We start from the raw sequence: 21,732 nt of genomic DNA, 5'->3' as shown, positions 1-21,732 counted from the left end.
CTGCTCCGCCCCGCCCCCACTGGCCGCAGCCGGGAGGCTCCGAGGGAACTCCCGCACGTCTGCGCGCGCAATCCCGGGACAAGGGTCCACGCGGCGCGCGCAATTGCTCTGGAAACCACTGCGCGCGCACGCGCAAATGCGCGGCGGGGAGCGGGACTGAGCTAAAAGCCTAGCAGCGGGAGGAGGGGTTTGCCCTCCCACTCTACCGTCGCTCCCTTAGGGGTGGGCGCCCGCACCGCCCTTCTCCGTCGGGCGGAGCGTCCTTTCCAGCACGCTCCCGGCTCACGCGCTACCCCGGCGCTCCTTCACCCCCGCCTCCGCCGTACACGCACCCTTGCGCTCCTCCCGCATTTGTGCGCCGGTGCAGCAGGCAGTGGGAGCATCCGGGCATTTCCGCAGCCGAGCGGCGATCCGGGCGGCGGCAGCGGTCGAGGATCTCCCATGGCAGGGAAGAAGAAGGGGGAAGGCAAGAGTGGGGCGAGGCGTTAAGCCGGAGCCGCCGCCGGGTAGATCCCCAGGGAGGCGGAGGGGAACGAGCTCTCACAGCCGGGCGCGTGGCTCGTCGCTCCTTTCGTGCAGTCCCTAGCCAGCCCGGGCTCCGGAGATGCATCTGCATCAGGTCCTCACCGGGGCTGTCAACCCCGGAGACAACTGCTACTCCGTGGGCAGCGTCGGGGATGTCCCCTTCACGGTGAGCGGTGTCCGGGTGCTCGAGGGGGAGAGACCGGGGGTCAAGAGCCCCTGTCCCGGCCCACGCCTCCCTGGGGAGACTGTGGGGTGCTGGTGGGCCTCAGCTGCGCCCCCTTTGCAGCCCAAATTGGGAGGGGCGGCGGGCGTGGGACTGTGAGTCCTTCTCCAGGTGTAGGAAATTACCCGTCAGGGAAAAGGATTAGGAATCCGCCGCACTGTCTGCCCTCAGCAAACGGGCCCCCGAGGGTGACTGGACTAGAAGGTTCCTCTCCTAGGGCGGCCCCGTCTGCGGTGGAGGAAGGTGGTTGCAGTCGCTGAAACCCCAGAGCGTCCTTTTCGCACCTGCTCTCGGCGTGGAGGCGAAGACTTGGTCTTGTCTCGGAGCATGGAGGCGATGCTGCACCTGGCTCCCCCTGCTCGCCTGTGGCTTTAAACCTGATACGACCCCACCTTCTGTATCTCCTGATATGCAGAATCTTAATACCAACAAGGAAATAGGACATTTCATTCTTTGCCCCGAAAAAATCTAAATGGAAGGGTTAGAGTGACAGTGGCCTGGAGAGCTATTTATCACGAGATCACAGTTTGGTAACCTTCCTAGGTAATATTTAATCCGTTTGCAAGGTAGGCTGGGTTATTTGTTTTTAAACTAAGGCAATGTGAAAATTTTATAACTGTTTTTTTGTGCGAGTAAAGTGTGTGTAAACAATAACGTGTTCGAACGTCTTTAATATCTCGTTGGAAAATACATGTTTTCTCAATGAGTTTGGACGGATCAGTCTTTTTGGAGAATGGTGTTATTACAGCTAATTCCAACTAAGCCCTAGAGCTTCGTTTTACCCATAGACTCCCCAGGATCAACACGAGTTTCTTTTCTGTATTAAATTTATTTTTGTATTAAATCTGAAGACACTGTAGGCAGTAAGATCTTGATCGAATACACATTGTTTTTGATAACTTGTGCTTGATAAAATTGGAAATAGTATAATGGTATGTTTTTTAGACAAGGAAAACACTTTGATGTGTGCTTTCCAACAGCGTGTATTTAGAGCTGCAGAAATAAGAAAAGCTCCAGCAAAACTGCAGAATCATTATGTAGCACAGTGCATTCTGGAACAGAATTTATCTATCATTATGATACATTAAAAATAACCCCATAAGATTGCCTTTTGGCCGTTTTAATTTTTAAATGTGATCAACTTGGCTTTGTTTCAGTTTAGAATGAACCTTTGAGAATATAATTTGCCTGACTTATATTGTTACACATGACTGTATCACTGGTGTCATCTGTGTTTTGTATCCATGTGACCTAAAAATCTGTGTAGAATTGTGCTTGGACTTAAGGTGTACAGAGACAATTTGGGACATAGGGTAAATTCCCCTCTCCCCAGTTCTGTAGGTGGGAAGAAAGTTCCTTAGCCTTAGAAGAGTAGGCTTCCTTCATCAAGAAATCTGGAGCTTCGGGTTATAGGGTATTTCCACACTCTCTTGGTGGTGGTAGTTTTCGGTTTCTATCTAAAGTGGAGTGGTGTCTCATTGTGGGAACAGTGAAAAGAGCTACAGAGGTTCAGATGCAGTCTGGAAAAGCCAGCGCAAGAACTGTAGGCATTGCACACGTGTGGTTATGCTATAGGTCACCCATGACCAGGACCTTGAGATCATTTTCTTTTTTTTCTTTCTTTTTATAGTTTATTGTCAAGTTGGTTTCCATACAACACCCAGTGCTCATCCCAATAAGTGCCCTCCTCCATGCCCTTAACCCCCCTTCCCCTCTCTCCCACCCTGTCAGCCCTGAGTTTGGAGATAAATTTCAAGTCTTTTATCACCTCCCTAATTCAACCTGTCACCAAGGGTGGCTGACTGCAGTGTCTATCAGATTTATCCCTTTTCATCTTCTTAGTTACCATCTTATTATAGTACTTAAATGTATTACTTAATGTAAACACTTCTAAACTGGTTTTCCTGACACTCCTCTGTGATCAGTTCATCCTCCACACAGCTGCTGAGATAATTTTCTTCAAATACCATTTCACCATATCATTTTTAGCTCAAGAATATTAAGAGTTTCTCATAGACATGTTACGATTTTAAACTTGCCAGATATTCTTCTGCCATCTTTGACTTTATATTTGATTATATGTACTCACCTTGGCCTCTCTGCTATAGACCTACTAATCTTCTTACTCTGTCCTACATTTTTATGCTGCAATACAAGAACCTTTTTTATTTTCGCAAATATAACTCAAAGTTTACCTGGTTTAGGATGCCTGCCTAGGATTCTGATTATTTTGGCACTTTGGCATTTACAGATGCATGCTGCACACCATCTCATTTTAATATCTTAGTTTTGAATGCACTGATCCAGTTATAATTTCACCATGAACTAGAAATGACCTTTTGGACTCTAAGAAGAACAGATTTGCTTTAAAAAAATTGAGAACAAGCTGTTTTCAAGTACTCTAGAATCAACTAACAATCATTTGAATGCCTACATTAGTATAGTAAAAATAAATAATAAAAAAACCTAAAAGCTCTTTTACGTTGAATGTGCCATTTGATTTGTATAGCAGTCAGATGAAAAACTTTAGTTCTGGGTCAGATGACTATAAAGGGGACCGGCCAGGACTGGAATGGAGGTCCTGTGACTTCTCATCTGGTAGGATTTTCTCTGTAGTATGTTTTTTTCCTATCTGGGCACTTACTTTGAAGGGTATGTGTATATTTGGAAGGCACAAATGTGGCCAGTGTAGAAAGAAAGACTGTCTTGCAAGTAGACAGTGGTTTTTAGTCAGTGATATCTTTCATGATAACCTGAGGATTATTTCAAAATAGGGAAAATCGTTTATTTTAGAGTTGATAAACTGCAAGTTCTTTTTTAAAGGAATTGTTCTAAAAGGATTTTGAAGTGTTCATAACATTATAGTTGAAAACCAGTGTGTTATATATATTGCACTGTGCGTGGTGGGGAGTGGGCGGTGTGCTCAGCTGCGTTGTGAATGACTGCTTATGTCAGCATGGCCCAATCTGGGCTGTGTTGTCATGGTGGTGCAGTCTGTAGTGGACAGTCCCAGCAACGTGTGTATCTGTAGTGCTGACGTGTGCTAGGATGGTTTTCACTTGTGTTTGGGCCGTTAGGGGTTTTTAAAAGCAATTGTGATTTTATAAATGTGATTGTATACATCACCTTTTGATCATTCAAGATCTAAGTTCTGGAAATACTCCTGTAATAAGTCAGGTCCCAGCTAGTCTGGGGAGATGATATTTTATCATGTATGAGCTTTGTTGTCTTTACTGGCTAGTGAGACATTCCCAGCTACCTTCTTATCCATAAAGGAATGTTTTAGAACTTAATGTAACAGTGTGAATTTTCCTTAATTATGTTTTTTATTGCTTTCCTGAAAAATAGTCTTTAGGTTTTTAAATTTTTTCCTGTAAGGATAAAGTATCAATTAAAATAATGATGGTATGTGATTATTAATATAACTTAATTTTTTCACATTTTGGCCTTAAGGGTTACAGACTATATTTTCAGGTATATAGGATGGTTGATGTTATTCCAGTCTGATACACATTCAACACATTAATCAAAGTTTACAAAAATTAGTCATTTCCACTCTAGGGAGCTTGTCATATACTGGTAGAGATTAAAAATGATGTACATAAATATAATGTAAGGCAGATGAAAGAGAGAACATGTAGTTGGGAAGATAAAAGATTTCAGGGTAAGATCGACAGTTGTAAAGACAGAAAGGTATTAGGCCTTTTTGAATGGCAAGAACAACAAAAGCCAAGGAATGGTGTGATGTAAAAGATAAATTATTGTGTGACTATTCCCTCACCAATTTTAAAAACCCAACAAGACTACCTCATTAAATGAGAAAACACCCTCAGAATGTTGAAAAATATAATTTGCAAACTTTACCTGTAGATTTAAAGGAAAAGATGTATTTTAACATTTCCTAGCTTTTGTTGTTCTGTTTTTTTCTTCAAGTACCACCAGAAAGTTAGTAATGAATGCAAAAACATTGATTTAAATGTTAGAAGTTACTGTTATATGACTTTCCCCCCTGTCGTTTAGATATATTTTAATTCTACTGTAGTATAATAACATTCCAGTCCTAGAATTATGGCAGCACCGAATTTGGAAAATGATCAGCCTGTTTATATCCATTTAGTAAATGTTTGTTGAGCACATACGTTTGTGAGGCTCTGTGGAGATTAACAGCAACAAGAGAACAAAAATGCATAGTACTCTTTTCAGGAGTTTATTGAAGATGTATAGGAACCTGGTATCTACTTAGGTAAGACATGTACTTAAACACAGCTGGCTGGCTGTGTGGTGTTGTGAGGCACTTACATTCTTGTGGGAATTCAAGAAAAAGCGATCACGTATGGCCAGGAGAATGGGGAAGTTGGACAGAAAAATGCTTCTTTAGCTGGTGGGTTATCAATGTCTATAACAACTTAGTTATTAATAGCCTGTGGTGATAGGAAAGGGAAAGACAACAGTCAGTAATTTAGAGTGGAGTTGGACTTCTCAGTGGATTTGTTCCTGGAGAGTAGCTTCTTGTTTATTTACATTGATACCTTTCAGAGTTTTTGTAGGCATGAATTTGGTGTGAACCTGTAGGTAAATAGGAGGTTATGTAAGTTCTTACTTATGTCCCTGTGTAGATTGTTAGTTAGCCTTCCTGCATATAGCAGACTCTTTGCCACAACCCGGAAACTGTGGTACACATCCCAAATAGCACCCCCTTAGAAATGGGAGGTCAGAGACCAACAACTTAAATGAGCTTGGCTAATTTACTTTTTTTTTTTTTTTTAGGGCTTTCATCTGTAAAATGAGGTACTTAAATTAGATTCTTTTTAAGTATTCAGACCTTGAATGAGCATTATATGGAATTCTTTAGAGATCTGTAAGAGGCAAAAGGGAAAATGGACCAGAAATGTAATGCAGTTGTGGTGAAGTTATAGTTTCTTATATGCTGCCTCTCTGCTTATATATATATGACTGTTGGTCTGACTTTAGACTTAAGGAGTTGGACCTCCTTTCTGGCTCAAGGAATAAGCCACGCAGCGTGTTTATGAAATCGTTCATCTTCTTTGGGCTCACAGTGGAGAAGATGGAACTTGTTTATGATTGTATCCTCAGTGGATGGTAGATGGTAGTTGCCTGTGACTGGCACAGTGCAATATGAAGTGGGAGATGCGGCCAGCGTGATTGTATTCAGGTTTTCCACCCTGTAGATATACTTACTTCTCCACTTCATGGTTTTAGGATTTGAGGTATTTATTTATTTATTATTTTTTTTTTTTGGAATTTAAAAAAATTAGTTTATTGTCAAATTGGTTTCCATACAACACCCAGTGCTCTTCCCCACAAGTGCCCTCCTCCATCACCACCACCTCTTTTCCCCGCTCCACCTTCCCCCCTCAGTTCATTTTCAGTATTCAGCAGTCTCTCAAGTTTTGCCTCCCTCTCTCTCCCCAACTGTCTTTCCCTCTTCCCGGTCCTCCATTAGGTTTCTCCTGTTCTCCTGTTAGACCTATGAGTGCAAACATATGGTATCTGTCTTTCTCTGCCTGACTTACTTCGCTTAGCATGACACCCTTGAGGTCCATCCAAATCATAGGATTTGAGGTATTTAAAAGATGACTTTAGAAATTAGAATCAGTACCTTACCTTGGGTCTTGGGAAATTTTTAGAACAAATCAGAGTCTCAGTATTTAATTATCGAAAAGAGCACAGGGTGTTGGGTTTCAACTGCAGTGGCACAGTGGAAAAACAAGTCATGCCTGACCAATTTAATTCCCTTCTATGACAGAAAGCAAAGCAGTATTTAAAAGGGGATAATGATAGAAAATATCTGTAATTCACATTTTAATAAGGCTTTTCAAGCTTGTGTGTTATTTTTTAAAACAAGTTTGGAAACCAATTATTTTAGTAGAAACATTAGCATTTTCAGTCTTTTTGAATTTGTAGAATCCTTTTGTATTATATTTTTGCTCTGAAACCCTAATTCATTCTGTAACAGGATATAGAACCTGTTATTGAGGAAGCAGGTGCAACTTACACAGGTGGTATGACTATATTTTCTTTTTCTTAGATATAGCTAATTGTTACCCTGGGACTTGATGCATATATGTGAACCCAGTTGTCTGTGCTTTTTCTTCTCTAACCTTCTCATTTTTTGATTGTTAAATTGTTTTAATGTTCCCCTCTCTTCTCTTTCTAAGTGCCTGCAAACTAAATTGGTTATCTCACATCCCTATGATAGAGAAGTCAGTAAGTATAAAAGGGCCAGTGCATAGAGGGAGACTCCTTTAAACACTAAGTACATGATAATTTGGTGGAATGATTTGAGAACCATAAATAATATCTTCTTAGATTATCACTGAAGACATTCCTTTAGGGCCATGTTCTCTAAAAACGAGCTTCTCAGGATTTAATTTAATTTGTACTAAGTCATGATGTCTTCATCCTGTGATTTTCAAGAGAAACCCCGGAAGGGCACCTGAGTGGCTCATTCAGTTAAGCGTCCAACTCCGGCTTAGGTCATGATCTCATGGTTTGAGCCCTGTGTTGGGCTCTATACTGACAGCTCAGAGCCTGGAGCCTTCTTTGGATTCTGTCTCCCCCTTTATACTCCTCCCCTGCTTGCACTCTATCCCTCTCTCAAAAATAAATAAACATTAAAAAATTAAAAACCCAGGAAACTTGAGACCATATGGGCATTATGCAAGGTGGCATGGATGGACCCAAAAAATATATAGAAGTTTTGGCTTAGACTCGGCTCAAAGATACACATAGCTTATATGGTGCTGTCGTTCAGGAACAGAATACTAACACTTTCTTAGGAGTAATGACTTTGGTTTTGTGATATACTAGCAGTTTTCATGGTTTCTCTAGTCTTGACTGTGTGTATACTTTGGAGGGTCTGATCAGAAGGAGATATTCAAATTATACTGTACCTATAGTATCTTCTGTGATGCCTTTAATATACGTGAATTGTCAGTATTTTCAGCAAAGGCCATTTCTTCCATTTACTTGTGGTTTTAAACTGGGAGGAATTTTCCTCCCTAGGGGCCATTTGACAATATCTGGAGACATTTTTTATTGTTGTGACAGGGTTGTGGGAGGGAGGACAGACCTCTCCTGGGGAGAGGCCAGAGAGCCAGATAAATGTTATAAAATGCAAAGCATGGCCCCTTACAATGTCAGTTTTATAGGAATTTTGAGAAATTCTTATTAATAACCTAGTTCTTATCCCCTTTTATCTACTCAAGGGCATTGTATTAGTTTCTCCTTTTCTCTCCTGTAAAATTGCTTTTCTTTATTGAAATACTTTTTTCAATAGCTCTCTTGGTTTTCTTCTACTTCGTTTACCCGCACCTTCTCAGCCTGATTCCAAACTTCCATATCAGCTGTTTCTTCAACATATCCCTCTTGGATTTCTAATAGCTATCTCAGAATCCTAATCCTCCGAACATTGTCCTCCAGCCTTCCCTAAATTAGTAAATGGCTACTTCATTTTTTTTTTTTTTACTTATAATCTTTTACTCTTTTCTTTCATTTACACTCCATATCTAATATTGGCAAATTCTGTTGGCTATACTTTCAGGATGCATCCAGAATCTGACTCATTTTATCTCTTCTGTACTGCTACCACCCTGTTCCAAGACAACATCATGTTCAGGCGCCTGGGTGGCTCAGTTGATTAAGTGTCCCACTTTGGCTCAGGTCCTGATCTCACAATTTGTGAGTTTGGGCCCCATGCTGGGCTCTGTGCTGATAGCTCAGAGCCTGGATCCTACTTCAGATTCTGCGTCCCCCTCTCTGTCTGCCCCTCCCCTACCAGTGCTTGGTCTCTCTCTCAAAATAAACAAACATTAAGGGGAAAAAAAAGACACCATCATGTCTATGATTATGGCAATAGGTTCTTAACAGGTCTCTCTGCCTTACTTGCCTTTAGTCTTATCCTTCTTCAGTTTACTCTCAACATAGTAGCCAGAATGATCTTATTAAAATATAAATAAAATCTTGTTGATTTCTTGTTTAAAACTTTTAAATGACTTACGATATTTTTTCATACAAAGACTTGAGTGTCTTAAATGCCCTTTAGTGTTATTTCTTTACCACCTGGGACAAAAATTTATTGGGTACAAAAAGTACCCAGTGTATCAGCAAATAGAAAGGGCACTTAGTGTAATATAGAACATGCTTTTTGTAAGCATAGTGATTACTTTTATAATACCTATAATATAGGTTGGTGGCATTAGGCCATGTTTAGATCAGTTAATTTTATAAGATGAGAGCAGGGAGAGCAGTTAAAATCCAATTCAGGTATAAGGTTTTGTTGGTCTAGTTTAATCTAAGGATGTATGTTATGTATTGAGAGGAACTGACAATGTGCCCATCAAGGAATTCTCACATTTTCCTTAATTATGCTTTTAAAAGCTTTAATACGTAAAAATTAGAGATTAGCTTAATACCTGGAGTGTGTTGATTTTGTATTTTAAGAGTTACATGTTTAAAAAATAAGCTGAGCTGGAGCTGGAATTGAAAATGGAGGAGCCTCTAAAGGCATGATGGAGGTGGCTACCCCACTTGGTGGTGAACCGAACTCAGCCAGAGGAGAATTGGGCAGAAACAAGATTCTCTTTAGAAACTAATTTTAATAATATTCTAGTACATAGACAAATGGAGCATTTAAATATGGCTATCATGATTTCATGCTGGAAAATTTTAATAAAATTTAGATAAAATCAAAAGCCCAATTTGGTCATTAAAAACAAAAGGCATACGAAAACCATAAGGAACTCAAGTATTAAAAATTATTAATGTAATATTTGCATTATAAGAAACTCATAATTCAGACAATGTTCAGAAATAATCAGAAACGTAGAGAATAAAAAGGAGCTCCCATTCCCTGGTAGAATTTTGATGAGCATAACGTCGTGATTCTCCTTTCCTCAAAAGATGTTTGAGCATCAGGCATTGTGCCTGCTCTCTAAGGTAAGCCAGCTGTCTAAATGTGCACTGTTATAGGAGGACTTGGCATATGTAGTTTTAAGCTATAAACTAGTTAAATTGGGGGTCATCTACCAAAGTGATGACTTTGGTTATAGGGAAATTGAACTGTAGCTCTTCTTTCTGGCAGTATTTAATAGTACCAGTTGTATGTGATTGGTATATAGAAAAAAACCATTTTTTTCTGAAATGGTAGTAGTAATGTCAATCTTGTAATTTAAATTTTATTATTTTGTTTTTTAAGTTTATTTATTTTTTTGAGTGAGGGAGGGGTAGAGAAGAGAGAGAATCCCAAGCCTGTTCTGTGCTGACAGTGCAGAGCCCAACATGGGGCTTGAACTCAGGAACTGTGAGACCATGACCTGAGCTGAGGTCAAGAGTGGAAGGCTTAACCAGCTGGGCCATCCAGGTGCCCCTATTTTTTTATTTGAGAGAGAAAGAGAGACAGAGGGAAGAGAGAGAGCGCACCAGTGGGGGAGCGGGGCATAGTGGGAGAGAGAATCTTAAGCAGGTTCCACACTTAGCATGGAGCCTGGTGCAGGACTCAGTCCCACCACCCTGGGATCATGACCTGAGCTGAAATCAAAAGTTGTCGCTCATGTGGCTGAACCACCAAGCACCCCAATGTTGATCTTGTATGTTAAATTGGTATGTGAAGTGAAATGTTTTAGAGTTGAGACCCAGTTCAGGAATTTTAGATCTGAGAATTAAAGGATTTAATCAAAGACACAGCTAGACCTGTGGCAGAATTAACACTGCCTTCATTTATATGTATTAGTATAACCAGAGATAACCTCTCTTAACATTTTGGTAAATTGGACGTAGGCCTCATGGAGGAGACTTTTATTATTGATTTGAGAATGTTTATCTGTACCTTTTCCTGAATAAATTTTGGATACTTATTTTTCTAAGAATTTATTATTTTGTGTAGATTTTCAAATTTCTTGCTATAAAATGGTTCACAACAACTTTTTATTATCTTTTAAAGGTCTACAGCATCTGTTGTATTGCTTCTTTATTCTTACTGCCATTTGTTATTTGTGCTTTCTCTTTTTTCTTCAGTAGTTTATCAACTTTATTAATTTTTTAAAATAACCTGCTTCCAAGTTTACTAGTTCTTTTTCTCGTTTAACTTTATTTATTCTGAGAGAGAGAGAGAGCATGCACAAGCAGGGGAGAGGCAGAGAGAGGGGAAGAGAGAAAATCCTAAGCAGGTTCCTTGCTGTGAGCGCATAGACTGATGAGGAGCTGGATGTCACAAACTGGGAGATCATGACGTGAGCCGAAATCGAGAGTAGGACATTTAACCAATGGAGCCACCTGGCAAGTTGGATGCTTAACCAACTGAGCCACTAGGTGCCCCCTAAATTTACTCGTTTTATTACATATTTATTTTCTATTTCATTAATTCTTACTTTTAATTATTTCCTTCTCTACATTATTTGTATCAATTTTGGTCTCTTCTCCCTAACTTGTTGAGATAAATGCTTAGCTCATTTCAGTCTTTATTTCTAATAAATGCATTTAAGAATGTAAGTTTTAGGGGTGCCGGGGTGGCTCAATTGGCTAGGCATCTGACTTTGGCCCAGGTCATAATCTTGCAGTTCGTGAATCTGAGCCCCACACTGGGCTCTGTGCTGACAGCTTAGAGCCTGGGGCCTGCTTCAGATTCTGTGACTTCCTTTCTCTCTCTCTTCCCCTCCCCAACTTGTATATATTCTCTCTCTCTCTCTCTCTCTCTCTCAGAAATAATAAATGAATAAACTTAAAAAAAAGTTAAGGGGTGCCTGGGTGGCTCATTCACCTGGGTGCTCTTGGTTTTGGCTCCAGTCATGATCTCACGGTTCATGAGTTTGAGCCCCTCTTTGGGCTCTCTGCTGACAGGGCAGAACCTGCTTGGGATTTTCTCTCCTTCTCTGTCTCTCTGCCCCTTCCCCACTTGTGTACATGCACACATTCTCTCTCATGCTCTCTCCAAATAAATAAACATTTTTTAAGTTAAAAAATGTAAGTTTTATCTTCTTAAGACCTACTTTATCTTTATGCCACAAAGCTATGTTTTAATTAGTAACTCAAATAACTTGGAAGTATGTTTCTAAATTTCCAAATACATATATGGAACTTTTCTAGTTGTGATTCTGCTTACTAATTTCTAGCATAACTGTATTGTTTAAACAACATATGACATATACTTCCAATCTTTTTAAGCTTGTCAAAATTTGAATTGGTCAGTCTTTATGAATGTTCCATGTATGCTTAAATGTGTGCTCTGCAATTGTTAGGTAGAGCGTTCTACATGTGTCCTTTAGGTCATTTGTTAATCATGTTATTGAAATGTCCTGAAACTTTACTTTCATTCTCTTACTGAGAGATGTATTAAAATCTATTATGAGTATAAATTTATATCCCTGTTTTCTTGTAGTATTGTCAAATTTTGCTTTTTTTTATTTGTGCTTACAAATTTAAAATAATTATATCTTCCTGGTAAATTGACCTGTTTATCATTATTAAACAATCCCCCCTTTTTTTTCTATAGTAACTTTATGGAGTCTATCTTATATTAAAATAGCTATCTCGGCTTTCTTTTGGTGAGCATATTCCAAGTTTATCTTTTTCCATCCTTTTACTTTGAATTTTTCTGTGTAGTTGCATTTCAGAATTGTGTCTCCTAAATATCCTATACTTGGAGTTTTAAAATTTTTGTTTTAATTAGAACTTAAAATTTTTTTTATTGCTTATTTATTTTAGAAAGAGAGGGAGAGAGAAAGAGAAAGAGAAAGACACAGTGTGCGCACAGGGGAGGGGCAGAGAGAGGGAGACACAGAATCCAAAGCAGGCTCCAGGCTCTGAGCTGTCAGCACAGAGCCTAACCGAGAACTTGAACCCACGAACCCTAAGATCATGACCTGAGCCTAAGTCAGATGCTTAACCGACATAGCCACCCAGGTGCCCCATAACTTTTAATTCACTTATATTTAATGTTATTACTAGCATATATATGTTTAAATTGACCATCTTATTATTTGTCCCTTTTGCTCATAGCTCCCCTTTTTCTCCTTTCTTCCCTTTTTTGAAATGCATTTTTTTCATTCTTTTTTTTCCCCCTGTAGTAGTCCTCAAGTTGTGTATTGTGCTTCTATCTTGGAAATTACAACTTGCATTCTTAAGTTGCCATTTAACTTGCCAAAGTCTACTGAGGCTTTATAGTCCTTCAGGCAATACAAGGGCCCTTTATAATGTTTTTACTTCTTTTCTGCTTATGATTTTTTAAAAATTTTTTTAATGCTTTTTATTTATTTTTGAGAGACAGAGAGAGACAGCTGGAGCAGAGGAGGGTCAGAGAGAGAGGGAGACACAGAATCTGAAACAGGCTCCAGGTTCTGAGCTAGCCGTCAGCACAGAGCCCGACACGGGGCTCAAACCCACGAACCATGAGATCTGACCTGAGCCGAAGCCAGACGCTTAACCGACTGAGCCACCCAGGTGCCCCTCTGCTTATGATCTTATCCTTCAGTGATAAGTCTTCATGTTTATAACTCCTGTAAGATCTTATTATTATTTGACATAGTTGGTGCTTATTTACATTTATCTATATATTTATTATTACTTTATTCTTTATTCCTTCCTGCCTCTTTCACATTCCATTTGAGATCATTTTCTTTCTTCCTGGAGAACCTTCTGTAGAATTTCCTTTGGTGCATATCTCTTGATGTTGTAAATGTCATCTTTCGTTTGTATAAACATGTCTTTATTTTGTTTCATTCTTGAAAGGTATTTTTGCTACGTAGAGAAGGACAGTATTTCCTATCAGCACCTGAAAGATGTCAATTCTTTATCTTCTGGCCGCTACTGTTTCTGATGAGATGTCAGCTCCCAGCCTACTGCTTCTTTAAAAGTTGTATTTTTTCTCTAGCTGCTTTTAAGATTTTTTTCTTTGTCTTTCTGAAGTTTTACTATGTTGTGTCATAGTAAAATTCTGTGAGTGTGTCAATCCTGTTTGAGACTTTTGAGATTTTTGAATCAGTGAATTGATGTATTTTATCATCTGGAAAATTTTCAGGTAATATCTCTTTAAAAATTGCCTTTACCCCATTGAACTTATGAGACAGACTGATATATCAAACATGTATTGGACCTAATCACTTGATTTCTATGTTTAATATCGTTTCCTCCATTTTCTTTTTTATCCTTCTCTGCAGCATTCTGGATGTTTTCTTATCCATTTGCTAATCCTATTTCAGTCATGTCTAATTGGCTTTACTGCACTTACTAAACTTGTACTAGGTTTTGTTTGTTTTTGTAATGTCCTATAAGATGGAGCAAGTTTCCTTCTATTCCTTTTTTTCCTGGAAGCTTTTATCATGAAGGGATCTTGAATATTGTAAAAATGTTTTTTCTTCATTAATATAATCATGTGATTTTTCTTCTTTAGACTGTTCATATGGTGGATTACATCGATGTTTGCAAACTGAATTAGCTTTTTATTACTGGCATGTTATCCTTTTTCTGTATGGCTAGATTCAGTTTGCTAGTATTTTACTGAGGTTTTTTGCGTATCTATGTTTCTTAAGGATATTGATCTGTAGTTTCCGCCCCACCCCCAACTCCCCATATTGTTTTTGTTTGGTTTGGTATCATCGTACTGCTGGTTTCATAAAATGAGTTTGGAGATACTTCATTTCTGTTCTCTCTCAGGGATCATGTAGAATAATGATCATGTCATTTATTCTTTAAATCTCCTAAAATTGGAGCACCTGCATGGCTCAGTTGGTTAAGTATCCAACTTAAGCTCAGGTCATGATCTCACAGTTCGTGGGTTTGAGCCCTGCATCAGGCTCTGTGCTGATGGCTCAGAGCCTGGAACCTGTCTTCGGATTCTGTGTCTTCCTCTCTCTCTGACCCTCCCTGCTCACGCATGCTTGCTCACTCACTCTCTTTCTCTCAAAAATAAATAAAACATTAAATTTTTTTTTAAAATCTACTAAAATTAAACAGTTAAAGGTTGGTTCAGGTAATATATCTCATTTTGGGTGAGTTTTTGTAGTTTCTTGTTTTGGAGGAATTAGTGTTTTTGATCCATTTTTTAATCATATTTATGTGTATATAATTGTTTAAGTATTTTAGAATTACCTTTTTAGTGTGTGCAAGATTAATACTGGCATTCCCTCCTTTATTTCTCATATTGATAATTTGTTTCTTCTCTATTATTTTTTTCTAGAGGTTTATATATTTTATTATTCTTTTTCAAAGAACCAGATTTCTTAAAAGTTTATTTAGTAATCTCAATACCAGTGTAGGGCTTGAACTCATAACCCTAAGATCAAGAGTCACATGCTCTTCTGACTGGTCCTTAAAGAACGAGATTTTGATTTCATTTGTAGTCTCTATTATTTTTCTCTTGTTGTTTTTGTTGATTTCTGCTCTTCATTATTTCCTGCCATTGGTATGCTTTGAATTTGTTTTGCTTTCCTTTTCTAATTGATTAATATGGAAGCTTAGATTACTGATTTGAGAGTGTTCACCTGTATCTCTTCGAGCATTTTCATCCTAGCCACTTTAATATTTTTGCCTGATAACTCAATATCTAGGTCTGTTGATTGTTTTTTCCCTTTACCTTGTGAGTTGAGATTTACTTAGTCCTTTATATTGCTGAGTAATTTTGGATTGTAAACTGGATTTTTATTTATTTTTAAAGTTTATTTATTTATTTTGACAGAGAGAGTGAGCTGAAGAGGGCAGAGAGAGAGGGAGAACTTCCAAGCAGGCTCTGCAAGCGTGGTCAGAACAGACCCCAATGCAGGCCTCAAACCCATGACACTGTGAGATCATGGCCTGAACTGAAATTAAGAGTGGGGTGCTCAACTGACTGAGCCACTCAGGCATCCCTGTAAACTGAGCTTTCAAAACCATTATGTTATGAAACTCTGGGTCTTTTGTAAATCTTACAGAGAATGTTGGTATTTTTGTTTTAGCAGCATTTTACTTATTTGGATTCAGGCTGGGAGTTCTGACAGCAGCCCTGTATGGGTTCTCTTTCAATGTCAGTTCCATTTTTAAAGCCTTTGAGTCCCAGTTAGATCTATCCTGTGGATGTTCCTCCTAGTGGCCAGTGAAGGACTTGGTAGGTGGCCTTTCCTGTAGTTTATTTCTCAAAGGTTTTTGCTTTTCTTTTTAAGGTGTGATCCACGCATGTGTTGCCTGGGAATGAGCCCTGGAGTTTATAAACAAAGTTTATTGGATCGTTCTTCTGAGCTCTTCCTTTTCTGTGATTTCCCTAGCACTTTCTGTTTCTGGGGCTCTCCCCTTTGTGGTTCTCTAGCTGCATTAGTTGAAACCTTAGTTACTCTGCACTGTACTTCCTGGATGTGTACCTGTGTTCAGTGCCAAATAGCAGTAGGACAGGGAAAAAAAAAAGCAGTGGGGGTGCACCTCACTTCTTGGAATCATAGCTCCTCATATGGTACTTGTGGGACTGCTTGGGGGCTGGAATGTGAGGAAATGGAGAAAGGAAGGAAACATGGGGAATTCTCCAGTCCTCTCTTTGAAAACTAAGACTGGTTTCCCACTTTTTTCAGCCAAAAATACATGGCTTCTCTTGGAGCTCTCTTTTTTTTGCATCTTTGTTTTATACTCTAGTTAAACCCTGTGCTGGTATGGTAGATTTCAAATTTCGATCTTTTTTTCCTAGGTCACCTGCTACCATTTACTTTTCAGAGTCCTCCAATAGCAGCCTCATGCATTCTGTTCATGTTTTATGGCTGCATTCGGTAGGAGAGACATAATTTATTGTGGTTCTACTTGGAACTGGAACTATGATACCATTTTTCATACCATTAAAAAATATCAAGGACCTAGCAGTAAGTCTAATGGTGCATGTAGAACACTTCTGTGGACAAAATTAATAAAACTTTAGAGAGATAAATTCCATATTTATGGACTGGAAGATTTATTACTATAGATATATTAGTTCTTCCCAAATTTATTCATAGCTTTGATGTATTGCCAGTCAAACGCTTAAGAGGATTCTGTGAAATTTGACAGAATGATGCTAAATTTTAGGTAAATAGTTGGGGCCAGGAATAGGTAAGACAATCTTAAAGAACAGTCAAATGAAAGGACTACTTTGACCAACTCAAGACTTGAAAGTAGTGACCATCAAGATAGTGTAGTGGCCTCCTCAGAACAAATACACCAGAGTAATAAAACAGAGCACCAGAAACAGACTCACACATTTATTGATGTTTGATTTATGTCAAGGACAACATGGTAGAGTAGTGCACCATGGTTGATCTTTTTGATCAGTGGTGCTGGGACATCTTTATAGGAAAGAAATAAAACTTGGCCCCTGTGTCACCCCATATACAAAAGAGAACTCCAGGCAGAGTATAGGATGTAGATGTGAAATATGGAACAATAAAGATTTTAGAAGGCAATATAGAAAATTTGTTGCTGTCGAGTTGTGGAAGTTCTTTATATATTTTAGATATTAATACCTTGTCAGATACATCATTTGTAAATCTTTTCTCCCATTTAGCAGGTTGTCTTTTTGGATTTTTTTTTGTTTTGTTTTGTTTCCTTTGCATTACAAAAGCCTTTTATTTTGATGTTCCAGTAGTTTATTTTTGTTTTTATTTCCGTTACCTTAGGAGACAGATTTTTAAAATGTTGCTAAGGCAGGGGCTTCTGGGTGGCTCAGTTGGTTAAGTGTCCAACTCTTGATTTTGGCTCAGGGCATGATCTCACAATTTCGTGAGTTCAAGCTCCACGTCGGGCTCTTTGCTGACAGTGTGGAGCCTGCCTGGGATTCTCTCTGTTTCTCCCTCTCTCTCTACCCCTCTGGCACTCACACTGTCTCTGTCTCTCTCAAAATAAATAAATAAACATAAAAAAAATGTTGCCATGGCTGATGGCAAAGAAATTACTGCTTAATGTTCTTTTCTAGGCTTTAATGGTTTCACGTCTCACAATTAGGTCTTTAACCTATTTTGAGTTTATTTTTGTGTATTGTATGAGAAAGTGGTCGGGTTTCCTTCTTCTGCATCTAGTTGTCCCATTTCCTCAATACCATTTGTTGAAGAGACTGTCTTCCCTATTGTGTATATTTTCCTCCTTTATCATAGATTAATTGACCATAGAAGTGTGTGTGTGTATGTCTGCGTTCCCCATTCTGTTTCATTGATCTATGTACCTGTTGTTGTGCCAGTACCATACTGTTTTGATTACTGTACCTTTGTTGTATATCTTGAATTCTGGGATTTTGATACTTCCAGATTTCTTCTTCTTCAAGATTGCTTTGGGGATCTTTTGTGTTCCATATAAATTTTAGAATGATTCTAGTTCTGTGAAATAAGTTATTGGTATTTTGATAGGGATTACATTGAATCTGTAGAATCCTTGGGTGGTATAGACATTGTAACTATTCTTCTAATCCATGAGTATGGAGTATCTTTCTATTTGTGTCATCTCCAATTTCTTTCAACAGTGTTTTATAGTTTTCAGAGTACGGGTCTTTTACCTTGGTTAAATTATTCCTCGGTGTTTTATTGTTTTTGGTGCAGATGTAAATGGGCTTGTTTCCTTAATTTCCCTTTCTACTACCTAGTTACTAGTGTATAGAAACAGAACTGTGATAATTCTGGGTATTAATTTTGTAGTCTGTAATTTTACTGAATTTGTTTATCATTTCTAATAGCTTGAAGAGTTCCTATTGATAAGTGATAGTAATGGATTATAACTGTTTGTGTGAGGTAAGGATCCATGACCCTTACAAATATAAATAAATATAAATAAGGAAAACTCTTCCTTACAGAGGTAAGCCAACTAATAATGTTTTTGTTTTGTTTTGTTTTTTATTTTTTGAGAGAGTGCGAGCAGGGAAGGAGCAGAGAGAGAGGGAGACACAGAATCTAAAACAGGCTCCAGGCTCTGAGCTGTCAGTACAAGCCTGATATGGGGCTCAAACCCACAAAGGCAAGATTATGACCTGAGCTGAAGTCGGACACCCAACTGACTGAGTCACCCAGGTGCCCCATAAAGCCAACTAATAAATAACCAAATGATAGAATTAGATAATTGACATTTGGCAACCATTATAATATTAACTTCAGGCAAGAAGTGTCTGGTAAATACTAATAAGACTAGTGGATAAAAAGTTTGAGAAGTCACAAGTTATTTACATAGCCTCAAAATATCTTTCTACAAGATATTTATTAGTTATGAAGGAAAAAGTAATTTTATAGAGGAGAAACCTGGCAGACAGCACCTTTATCAACTGATCAGCGTTAACTGCCAGAAATGGGGTAAATTGACAATTGTGTCTCTTGAAAAAATGCAATGAGAAGAACCTATGATGTTTCTATGATAATCCTGTTCAAAAGGCATAACCTGAATCTAATCATTAGAAAACATCAGACTAACTTTTGAGACATTCTACAAAATCTTTTCTAAAAGTTAAATTTACTTGGCTCAGATCTGTCAAAGGAGTCACTCACTATCCATGATAGTTGTAGACTTACGAGATGTATTTTTATTTTTTTAAATCAAAATATGTTTATTATAGGAATAGAATTGTGACTCATCACTTATATATAACAACCAGTGCTTATCCCAACTGAAATGTATTTCTTTTTTATTTAAAAAAAATTTTATTGTTTATTATTTTTGAAAGAGACAGAGTATGACTGGGGGAGGGGCAGAGAGAGAGGTAGACACAGAATCTGAAGCAGGCTCCAGGCTCTGATCTGTCAGCACAAAGCCCGACATGGGGCTCTAACTCATGAATTGTGAGATCATGACCTGAGCTGAAGTCGGATGATTGACTGAGCCACCCAGGCGCCCCTGAAATGTTATTTCTTAAATGATAGGACTTGAAAGTTGAAATTACTCCTTCACCCATGGGTTGCGGAATAGATGTTTTGGGAGAAGGCATGAACATAACACCAATCTCCTTGTTTTTCTCTGTCAGAGCTTTTGGACGACCAGGTGCATTGACAATGAGCAGTAATATTTTGAAAGGAATCTTTTTCTGAGCAGTAGGACTCAACAGTGAGTTTAAAATATTCAGTGAACCATGTTGTACACAGATATGCTGTCATCCAAACTGTGTTGTTTTGTTGATAAGGCAGAGGCAAAGTAGAATGAGCATCAGTTTTAAGGGTCCTAGGATTTTCAGAATTATAGGTGAGCATTGGCTTCGACTTAAGTCACCTGCTACATTAGCCCCTTACCAGAGAGTCAACCTGTCCTTTGAAGCCTTGAAGCCAGGCATTGACCTCTCTAGCTATGAAAGTCCTAGATGGCATCTTCTTCCAACATAAGGCTCTTTTATCTACTTTGAAAATCTGTTTCTTAGTGTAGGCATTTTCATTAATTATCTTAGCTAGATCTTCTGGATGATTTGCTAAAGCTTCTACATCAGTACTTGCTGCTTCACCTTGCACTTCTATGTCATGGAGAGGGCTTCTTTTCTTAAACCTCAGGACTCAATCTCTGCTAGCTTCAAACTTTTTGTCCTCACCTGTCTCAGCCTTCATAGAATTAAACTAGGAGCCTTGCCCTGGTTTAGGCTTTGGCTCAAGGAAAAGTTATGGCTGGTTTGATCTTCTACCCAGACCACTAAAACTTTCTCTATGTAAGCAGTTAAGGCTGTTTCACTTTCTTATCATTTTGTGTGTTCATTGGAGTAACACTTGTAATTTCCTTCAAGAACTCTTACTTTGTATTCACAGCTTGGCTAGCTGTTTGACACAAGAGGCTTAGATTTTGGCCTGTCTTGGCTTTAGACATGCCTTTTTTACTCAGCTTAATCATTTCTAGTTTTTGATTTTAAGTGAGAGACATGCATGGGGCCCCCCGGGTGGCTCAGTCAGTTAAGCCTCTGACTCTTGATTTTGGCTCAGGACATGATCTTACCATTTGTGAGATTGAGTCCCACCTCAGGCTCTTGTGCTGACAGCATGGAGCCTGCTTGGGTTTCTCTCTCTCCTGACCTCTGTCTCTGCCCCTCCCAGCCAATTCCACGTTTTCTTTAAAGCCCTGCTCTACATGTCCAGTCTTTGTATCAGTTTTGGTTTAGCACAAGGGACAGATGAACTGAGGTAAAAGCTAGGTTACTAGCTTATTTATTTATTATTTATTTATTTCAGGATACACAGTGAACTTAGGAGGGACAATTGGGCTTCAGAGTGATTGGAACTAAAAAGCTGGTGGAATCAAGACTGCCCTCTCTTAGGGGTTTTATGTACTTGTTTTTTCATGAGTTCTTTGTTTTTTAGATAGCTGATCCGTTCACTTTTTAAACCGGTGGTTTCAGTTTCAAATTGCTGACTTACCTCTTGAGCATGTATGACTTTTCTGCTAACTCTTCCTTCTAACTCTGGGTCTTACGGTTGGAATTCCTCAGAGTGGACTTTGCTTGGCCTAGCCCATCTCTTTCATCTGGCTGATAGCCACTGGTCATTACTCTGGACCGTCCTCTCATCCTGTCAGCTGTGAGTAGGGGAAAAACTTACAACATAAAGACCATTTAGCCAGGGCTCTATGCAAAAATAGTGTACCCTGGATTATTTAATCTTTTTTTTTTTAATTTTAAGGAAATTTAATTAATTTAATTTATTCAGGGCATATGTAAAGTTGAGTATAGTTACACCACCAGGAACACTGGTGTTGATGTTTTTTTTTTTTTTTAAATAGTTTATTGTCAAATTGGTTTCCATACAACACCCAGTGTTCTTCCCCGCAAGTGCCCTCCTCCATCACCACCACCTCTTTCCCCCCCTCCCCCTTCCCCTTCAACCCTCAGTTCTTTTTTAGTATTCAATAGTCTCTCAAGTTTTTCGGCCCTCTGTCTCCCTAACTCTCTTTCCCTCTTCCTCTCCTCCTGGTCCTCCATTAGGTTTCTCCTGTTTTCCTGTTAGACCTGTGAGTGCAAACATATGGTTTCTGTCCTTCTCCGCCTGACTTATTTTGCTTAGCATGACACCCTCGAGGTCCATCCACTTTCCTACAAATGG

The 21,732-nt window shown here is 38.9% G+C and overlaps 1 protein-coding gene across 1 annotated transcript in view; it reads left to right on the top strand.

Moving 5' to 3' along the window:
* The first annotated feature begins 339 nt into the window (after positions 1 to 339).
* The window catches only part of DMXL2 (Dmx like 2), a 161,451-nt gene continuing 140,058 nt past the window's right edge, over positions 340 to 21,732 (top strand). Inside the window, exon 1 of the mRNA XM_029952245.1 lies at positions 340 to 691. Within this exon, the coding sequence (XP_029808105.1) occupies positions 605 to 691 (87 nt within the window). The 5' untranslated portion in view covers positions 340 to 604. The remainder of the gene's footprint in view (positions 692 to 21,732) is intronic.

The sequence above is a fragment of the Suricata suricatta genome, chromosome 9, assembly GCF_006229205.1.
Source record: "Suricata suricatta isolate VVHF042 chromosome 9, meerkat_22Aug2017_6uvM2_HiC, whole genome shotgun sequence".
In the NCBI taxonomy this organism is placed as follows: Eukaryota; Metazoa; Chordata; class Mammalia; order Carnivora; family Herpestidae; genus Suricata; species Suricata suricatta.
Note: the sequence above shows the minus strand (reverse complement) of the source record. Positions and strands in the feature narration are given on the sequence as shown.